Source organism: Lepidochelys olivacea (assembly GCF_965140295.1).
Source record: "Lepidochelys olivacea isolate rLepOli2 genome assembly, chromosome: 10".
In the NCBI taxonomy this organism is placed as follows: domain Eukaryota; kingdom Metazoa; phylum Chordata; order Testudines; family Cheloniidae; genus Lepidochelys; species Lepidochelys olivacea.
In genome coordinates, this window is record NC_140420.1 from 5,202,616 (window position 1) to 5,212,233 (window position 9,618).

Genomic DNA, 9,618 nt, shown 5'->3' on the forward strand with positions numbered 1-9,618 from the left:
CAAGCGTTATGCTCATAAAGAGTCCTATATATTAAACCTCGCTGATTCTGGGATAGCACAAAAGCGTAATGCTTACCACCATGTCGAAGGTCTGCATCTATATCTGTGAGCTCCAAGTTGAACATCACAAGAACACCAGCCAAGGCCAAACCACGCTGGTCTTTCCAGAACGTGCTTTTATTATGTGCATTGCAGTGACAGTGAGAAGGGGTTGTCCAGTTTTGGCACTGTTTTATGGGGGAAAGGAAGAGGAAAAATTGCATTCAAGTTAACCAAAACAAAAATTAGTTACGATCCCTTGCTCAGCGAGGTCAACATTGTATCCATGTTGCTAAGTATCTTTTATACTGAGCTACTGCATATTCCTATGCAAACATTAGCTGATTTTACAAACTGTACAGTAACATACCTGTGCCTGGAATGACATAATCTACACTATAAATCTGGGTCAAAATTACAAAGTAGTACTTCTTCTCACACATCACCAGATCTAGACTAAAGAATATAAAACAGCCATTCAAGGTCTGACTGGTTGTGAGCATGGAGATTTTAGTTCTATTTACTCTTTAGTATGTTTCTTTCAGTTGATCGTTCCCAGTGTACTCAAAATCCAAATTTAAGATACTGGAGTGAGCATATTAACCAACAACTGGAAATACTATTATAGAAGAGGAATTTACATGAAAAGCAGACTGATCTAGAAAGAGTGAGAACTGGATCTTAGAAAGATTAAGCCTTTATACATATGTAACTAACTCACAGGGATGTTGAGAGGCTTAATTATTTGGGATCTGTAAAGCGCTGTCATTCCTGGATGAAAGGCATATAGTTTAAACCTACAAAGTTTAATGAATTTAGGGAAAAAAAACCCCTGAAAATAATTTTAAGCCACTTTTGAGCTAATGAACCATTTTCTATAGAACATTTGGCTCCATGTTCAAAACCTCCCTAAAATCTGGATAAAGAGCTAGAATATTTTGATGAATTCCACATTTTTAAAATTTTAGCTTTTTTTTTTTAAAAAAACGGTCTGCAACAAAAAGTGGAGAAATCTGAATATTTCTGATATCAAGCTAATCCGGGAGGGGGGGGGGGGTTCACTTTGGACAACTCAAGCCTGTGTTTCATAACTACACCTTAAGTCCTTCCTTACCTCAGAAGCTAGCTTATCACAAATGTAGCAGTAGCACTGATCACAGATATTGGCATTGTTCTCAAGGGGTGAACATGTTTCACATTCTGCTCGCCTGTAGGTTGATAAAGCAGAACACTATTTATAGTATACACTAAATAACTGTTCTGTTCCTCTTCTACTTCATGACAATTTTTTTAATTATTAAAACCCTGCCACAATTATTTAACAAAATAAGCTAATAAACTTACACTGGTAAAACTTAATATATAGCACTAAGGCACTAATTTGAAAAGGTATTTTAGAATAGCATGTGGCCCAGCAGGAAAGTTGAGACCTTGCTTTGTGCCCTGATTGCAATTATATGATTTAAATTTTCTAGCCATAAAAAAAAAGATATCACTGATACTGGGTTTTTTTAGACTCCTCTATTGAAATTTAGTACAAATTAAATAAATGCACACAAAATATCAATAATAAAAAAATCTGGTATTACTCCCTATAAAAGAGGAAACCCATATTATCCACTATGCTACTGAACATACTCAAATGGGTGTGTCATACAGTCATATCTTGCATGAGGCATCACTTTCCCTTGTTTACAGAAAGTAACTACTAGTTCACATTCCTCATCCACAATCTCTTCAGCTTTGTCTTCCAGAATAGGTTTTTCTGTAAAAAGGGAAATACACTGTGGTTTATTTCAGAGTAAAATGATTGCAGATTTAGTTAAAAGCAAAACTGGCTATTGGTTTTTATTCATTAAGCATGTTGGGGCAAAGATGGTCTTTGTCCAGTGTTTGAACAGAGCCTAGTACAATTGGGTCCTGCTCTATGACTGGCACCACCGCAACAGAAATTAAAGAGGTTATTCACATTGATGCAGGACAGGCATTGGAAATCCTACTGGTACTTTGATACCACACACCAGCCGTATTTAGAGAAACTTGTTAACAACTTAAAACTACTTAGTGCTTAAAAAAAAAAAGTTAAAGTTTCTGGAGATCTTAAGTTGAATTTTTTTAAAAAAGATGTGAAATACCAGAAGAACCTTTGCTTTCTCTCCGTTTTTTGCTTTCTCCCTGGGAGAGAGAAGAGAAAAGGCTCCACTTTCTGATGAAAGTTTAGATTCTGGGGAAATGGTTAACAAAACCACTTAAAATACTTTTCCTTAAGTATACTTTGCCCTTTAAGGGAATTAAATGTAATGGATACCAATTTAAGAGGGACAAGGTCCACTTATAAAATTCTTTTTTTTTTTTTAAATGAGTATTTTGTACAAAGGAAAATTCTTATTTTTCCAGTTTGTTTAATAAGTGCATTTACAAACATTTTGTTTATACCCAGTTTTATTGCTGCCCCTGGTCAGTCAATTTTCTTTTTTGTTTTCGTGGTGATTACACACTGCAACAAGACAGAGGAAGCACCTTCACACTTTGATGATTTTAGAACTACATACACTGGCTTGGAGACTCAAAAGCAGTAGTAATACTCAAAACAAATCTGAACTAAAAAAAGTCTCTTTGCAGAGACTTACATAAGGCAAAAGCACAGCACTTACGCAATGGTTCAACTAACAGGACTGAGTTCCCAAGAGGAGACTCAGCTTCATCATCACTTATCAGGATCACACTTTCCTCCTGCGCACCTCCTTGTTCTGGGCCCATGATACCTAACCTCAAAAAGAAAAAACAATTTGGGACTAGAGGAGAGAAATGAACTTTGCACTTTGCTACAATACATTGCTCTTAACATAGAGCTTTTCATGAAAAGGCTTCAAAGTGCTTTACAGAGCATTAGCCCCATTTTACAGATTGGGAAACTGAGGCTTATGGAGGGGACGTGATGTGCTCAAAGCTGCCCAGCAGGCCAGTGGCACAGCTAGTAATAAAACTCAGGCTTCCTGAGTCTCAGTGCAGTGGTCTATCAGCTAGGCCACCCTGCTCCCCCTAGGAGCCTTTAAATCCCACAGATGCTTTGGCTGGCAGCCCAGAAAACGTTACGCAAACACCACCCACAACATGGAAAGCCCCACATGAAAGTAACTAAAAAGTGTTTTGTTTTTTTTTAAATATTTGGACTTCTGACTAGTGGTTTCAACTGTCCCTGCAGAACTAGGCCAGGAAAGCCAGAAACGGGCTGAAAAGACCATTCCCCTCTCCCCCCACACTCTCTCCCCACCCCCACACTGTCCCCGACCCCCAGACCCCCCCACTCTCTCCCCACCCCCACACTGTCCCCGACCCCCAGACCCCCCCACTCTCTCCCCACCCTTGTTGTCCCCCAGACCCCCCCCACTCTCTCCCCACCCCCACACTGTCCCCGACCCCCAGACCCCCCCCACCCCCACACTGTCCCCAACCCCCAGACCCCCCCACTCTCACCCCACCCCCACACGGTCCCCGACCCCCAGACCCCCCCACTCTCTCCCCACCCCCACACGGTCCCCGACCCACAGACCCCCCACTCTCTCCCCACCCCCCACTGTCCCCAACCCCCAGACCCCCCCCACTCTCTCCCCACCTCCACACTGTCCCCGACCCACAGACTCCCCCCACTCTCTCCCCACCTCCACACTGTCCCCGACCCACAGACTCCCCCCACTCTCCCCACCCCCACACTGTCCCCGACCCCCAGACCCTCCCCACTCTCTCCCCACCCCCACACTGTCCCCGACCCACAGACCCCCCCACTCTCTCCCCACCCCCACACGGTCCCCGACCCCCAGACCCCCCCACTCTCTCCCCACCCCCACACTGTCCCCGACCCACAGACCCCCCACTCTCTCCCCACCCCCCACTGTCCCCAACCCCCAGACCCCCCCCACTCTCTCCCCACCTCCACACTGTCCCCGACCCACAGACTCCCCCCACTCTCTCCCCACCTCCACACTGTCCCCGACCCACAGACTCCCCCCACTCTCCCCACCCCCACACTGTCCCCGACCCCCAGACCCTCCCCACTCTCTCCCCACCCCCACACTGTCCCCGACCCACAGACCCCCCCACTCTCTCCCCACCCCCACACTGTCCCCGACCCACAGACCCCCCCACTCTCTCCCCACCCCCACACTGTCCCCGACCCACAGACTCCCCCCACTCTCTCCCCACCCCCACACTGTCCCCGACCCACAGACTCCCCCCACTCTCTCCCCACCCCCACACTGTCCCCGACCCACAGACTCCCCCCACTCTTTCCCCACCCCCACACTATCCCCGACCCCCACACGGTCCCCCACCCCCACACGGTCCCCGACCCCCAGACCCCCCCCACCCCCACACTGTCCCCAACCCCCAGACCCCCCCACTCTCACCCCACCCCCACACGGTCCCCGACCCCCAGACCCCCCCACTCTCTCCCCACCCCCACACGGTCCCCGACCCCCAGACCCCCCCACTCTCTCCCCACCCCCACACTGTCCCCGACCCCCAGACCCCCCCACTCTCTCCCCACCCCCACACGGTCCCCGACCCCCAGACCCCCCCACTCTCTCCCCACCCTTGTTGTCCCCCAGACCCCCCCCACTCTCTCCCCACCCCCACACTGTCCCCGACCCCCAGACCCCCCCCACCCCCACACTGTCCCCAACCCCCAGACCCCCCCACTCTCACCCCACCCCCACACGGTCCCCGACCCCCAGACCCCCCCACTCTCTCCCCACCCCCACACGGTCCCCGACCCCCAGACCCCCCCACTCTCTCCCCACCCCCACACTGTCCCCGACCCACAGACCCCCCACTCTCTCCCCACCCCCACACTGTCCCCGACCCACAGACTCCCCCCACTCTCTCCCCACCCCCACACTGTCCCCGACCCACAGACTCCCCCCACTCTCTCCCCACCCCCCACTGTCCCCGACCCCCAGACCCCCCCCACTCTCTCCCCACCCCCACACTGTCCCCGACCCCCAGACTCCCCCCACTCTCTCCCCACCCCACACTGTCCCCGACCCACAGACCCCCCCCACTCTCTCCCCACCCCACACTGTCCCCGACCCACAGACCCCCCCCACTCTCTCCCCACCCCACACTGTCCCCGACCCACAGACCCCCCCCACTCTCTCCCCACCCCACACTGTCCCCGACCCACAGACCCCCCCCACTCTCTCCCCACCCCACACTGTCCCCGACCCACAGACCCCCCCCACTCTCTCCCCACCCCCCACTGTCCCCGACCCACAGACCCCCCCCCACTCTCTCCCCACCCCACACTGTCCCCGACCCACAGACCCCCCCCACTCTCTCCCCACCCCACACTGTCCCCGACCCCCAGACCCCCCCACTCTCTCCCCACCCCCCACTGTCCCCGACCCACAGACTCCCCCCACTCTCTCCCCACCCCCACACGGTCCCCCACCCCCACACGGTCCCCGACCCACAGACCCCCCCACTCTCTCCCCACCCCCCACTGTCCCTGACCCACAGACCCCCCCACTCTCTCCCCACCCCCACACTGTCCCCGACCCACAGACTCCCCCCACTCCTTCCCCACCCCACACTGTCCCCGACCCACAGACCCCCCCCACTCTCTCCCCACCCCCCACTGTCCCCGACCCACAGACTCCCCCCACTCTCTCCCCACCCCCCCACTGTCCCCGACCCCCAGAACCCCCCACTCTCTCCCCACCCCCACACTGTCCCCGACCCACAGACTCCCCCCACTCTCTCCCCACCCCCCCACTGTCCCCGACCCACAGACTCCCCCCACTCTCTCCCCACCCCCCCACTGTCCCCGACCCACAGACTCCCCCCACTCTCTCCCCACCCCCCCACTGTCCCCGACCCACAGACTCCCCCCACTCTCTCCCCACCCCCCCACTGTCCCCGACCCACAGACTCCCCCCACTCTCTCCCCACCCCCCCACTGTCCCCGACCCCCAGACCCCCCACTCTCTCCCCACCCCCACACTGTCCCCGACCCACAGACTCCCCCCACTCTCTCCCCACCCCCCACTGTCCCCAACCCCCAGACCCCCCCCCACTCTCTCCCCACCCCCACACTGTCCCCGACCCACAGACTCCCCCCACTCTCTCCCCACCCCACACTGTCCCCGACCCCCAGACCCCCCCATTCTCTCCCCACCCCCACACTGTCCCCGACCCCCAGACCCCCTCACTCTCTCCCCACCCCCCACTGTCCCCGACCCACAGACTCCCCCCACTCTCTCCCCACCCCACACTGTCCCCGACCCCCAGACCCCCTCACTCTCTCCCCACCCCCCACTGTCCCCGACCCACAGACTCCCCCCACTCTCTCCCCACCCCCACACTGTCCCCGACCCACAGACCCCCCCACTCTCTCCCCACCCCCCACTGTCCCTGAGCCACAGACCCCCCCACTCTCTCCCCACCCCCCACTGTCCCTGACCCACAGACAGACCCCCACTCTTTCCCCACCCCCACACTGTCCCCGACCCACAGACTCCCCCCACTCTCTCCCCACCCCCCACTGTCCCCAACCCCCAGACCCCCCCCACTCTCTCCCCACCCCCACACTGTCCCCGACCCACAGACTCCCCCCACTCTCTCCCCACCCCCCACTGTCCCCGACCCACAGACCCCCCCACTCTCTCCCCACCCCCCACTGTCCCTGACCCACAGACAGACCCCCACTCTTTCCCCACCCCCACACTGTCCCCGACCCACAGACTCCCCCCACTCTCTCCCCACCCCCCACTGTCCCCGACCCACAGACCCCCCCACTCTCTCCCCACCCCCCACTGTCCCTGACCCACAGACAGACCCCCACTCTTTCCCCACCCCCACACTGTCCCCGACCCCCAGACCCCCCCCCCACTCTCTCCCCACCCCCACACTGTCCCCGACCCACAGACCCCCCCACTCTCTCCCCACCCCCCACTGTCCCTGACCCACAGACAGACCCCCACTCTCGCCCTCGTTGTCCCCCAGACCCCCTTCTCCCCCCGCCACCCCACAGACCTCCCGCAACCCCCGCCGGCCCCTCACACACCGCCCGCCACGGCCCTTCTGCCGCCAACAGCGGCCGCCGTCGCTTTCAATTCTCGCGGCTGACTCCCCGGGCAGGACTTCCGGAGCCGCGACCCCGCGCGGAGGCCCCGGGACCTGGCGGCGGCACCGGCGCTTCCGCCAGGACTGAACGGAGCCGCGACCCGTCACGTGACGGGAGGCGGGCGCCGCGGCGGCCATGTTGGCTCCTGGCGCGGCGGGCGGGGGCTCCCTGGGGGCCCCCGCCGCGGCGCGCGACAGCCCGGGGGGGGGGGCCGGGGGGTCTTGCTCGTGCTGGGGCCCCGCAGGCCGAGGCGCGCCGGGCCGTCGGGGGACTGACAGGAGTTGTGGCCTGGGCCCCACCCCAAGCCCCCGAGCCCCCGCCCAGAGCCCCCTCCCGCCCTCCAACCCCCGCCCAGAGCCCCCTCCTACACCCCAAACCCCTCATCTCCAGCCCAGAGCCCGCACCCCCAGCCAGAGACCCCCTGCACCGTAACCCCCCTCCCCAGCCCAGAGCCCCCTCCCGCCCTCCAACCCCCGCCCAGAGCCCCCTCCCAGAGCCCAAACCCCTCAGCCCCAGCCCAGAGCCCGCACCCCCAGCCAGAGACCCCCTGCACCGTAACCCCCCTCCCCAGCCCAGAGCCCCCTCCCGCCCTCCAACCCCCGCCCAGAGCCCCCTCCCAGAGCCCAAACCCCTCAGCCCCAGCCCAGAGCCCCCTCCCGCCCTCCAACCCCCGCCCAGAGCCCCCCCCCGCCCTCCAACCCCCCCATCCCCAGCCCAGAGCCCGCACCCCCAGCCAGAGACCCCCTGCACCGTAACCCCCCTCCCCAGCCCAGAGCCCCCTCCCGCCCTCCAACCCCCGCCCAGAGCCCCCTCCCAGAGCCCAAACCCCTCAGCCCCAGCCCAGAGCCCGCACCCCCAGCCAGAGACCCCCTGCACCGTAACCCCCCTCCCCAGCCCAGAGCCCCCTCCCGCCCTCCAACCCCCGCCCAGAGCCCCCTCCCAGAGCCCAAACCCCTCAGCCCCAGCCCAGAGCCCCCTCCCGCCCTCCAACCCCCGCCCAGAGCCCCCCCCCGCCCTCCAACCCCCCCATCCCCAGCCCAGAGCCCGCACCCCCAGCCAGAGACCCCCTGCACCGTAACCCTCTGCCCCAGCCCAGAGCCCCCTCCTACACCCCAAACCCCTCCTCCCCAGCCCAGAGCCCCCTCCCGCCCTCCAACCCCCGCCCAGAGCCCGCTCCCAGAGCCCAAACCCCTCAGCCCCAGCCCAGAGCCCGCACCCCCAGCCAGAGACCCCCCTGCACCGTAACCCCCTGCCCCAGCCCAGAGCCCCCTCCTACACCCCAAACCCCTCAGCCCCAGCCCAGAGCCCCCTCCTACACCCCAAACCCCTCAGCCCCAGCCCAGAGCCTGCACCCCCAGCCAGAGACCCCCTGCACCGTAACCCTCTGCCTCAGCCCAGAGCCCCCTCCCGCCCTCCAACCCCCCCATCCCCAGCCCAGAGCCCCCTCCTAGACCCCAAACCCCTCAGCCCCAGCCCAGAGCCCGCACCCCCAGGCAGAGACCCCCCTGCACCGTAACCCCCTGCCCCAGCCCAGAGCCCCCTCCTACACCCCAAACCCCTCATCCCCAGCCCAGAGCCCGCACCCCCAGGTAGAGCCCAAATCCCCCCCCCCGCACCCTAACCCCCTGCCCCAGCCCAGAGCCCCCTCCCACTCTCCAACCCCCCTCCCCAGCCCAGAGCCCCCTCCTACACCCCAAACCCCTCATCTCCAGCCCCAGCCCAGAGCCCCCTCCCGCCCTCCAACCCCCCTCCCCAGCCCAGAGCCCCCTCCTACACCCCAAATCCCTCAGCCCCAGCCCAGAGCCCGCACCCCCAGCCAGAGACCCCCTGCACCGTAACCCCCCTCCCCAGCCCAGAGCCCCCTCCCGCCCTCCAACCCCCCCATCCCCAGCCCAGAGCCCCCCCCCGCCCTCCAACCCCCGCCCAGAGCCCCCTCCTACACCCCAAACCCCTCATCTCCAGCCCAGAGCCCGCACCCCCAGGTAGAGCCCAAATCCCCCCCCCGCACCCTAACCCCCTGCCCCAGCCCAGAGCCCCCTCCCACTCTCCAACCCCCCTCCCCAGCCCAGAGCCCCCTCCTACACCCCAAACCCCTCATCTCCAGCCCCAGCCCAGAGCCCCCTCCCGCCCTCCAACCCCCCTCCCCAGCCCAGAGCCCCCTCCTACACCCCAAACCCTTCATCTCCAGCCCAGAGCCCGCACCCCCAGGCAGAGCCCCAATCCCCCCCCGCACCCTAACCCCCTGCCCCAGCCCAGAGCCCCCTCCCGCCCTCCAACCCCCATCAAACAAACTCCCTGCCCCAAGGGCAGACGTTGCTAGCAGCACCGAACTCAGCACGTTCCACACTCAAGTTCTGGCTCCTGCCTGTTGACCACACATTTTTCCCCCGTGGGTGCTGGAGCCCCGAAGCACCCCCGCACGCATGGAGTCGGTGCCTACGGAGACCAGAACTGCA

The 9,618-nt window shown here is 60.4% G+C and overlaps 1 protein-coding gene across 1 annotated transcript in view; it reads right to left on the bottom strand.

The window, feature by feature from the left end:
* Window positions 1–7,233, bottom strand: part of LOC311527758 (uncharacterized protein) — a 31,753-nt gene extending 24,520 nt beyond the window's left edge. The window contains exons 1-5 of the mRNA XM_084642055.1: window positions 7,103–7,233; window positions 2,694–2,804; window positions 1,678–1,804; window positions 1,154–1,247; window positions 77–227 (exon numbers count right to left, since the gene is read on the bottom strand). Coding sequence (XP_084498181.1) covers window positions 77–227; window positions 1,154–1,247; window positions 1,678–1,804; window positions 2,694–2,799 — 478 coding nt within the window. The 5' untranslated portion in view covers window positions 2,800–2,804; window positions 7,103–7,233. The remainder of the gene's footprint in view (window positions 1–76; window positions 228–1,153; window positions 1,248–1,677; window positions 1,805–2,693; window positions 2,805–7,102) is intronic.
* Window positions 7,234–9,618: the final 2,385 nt, after the last annotated feature.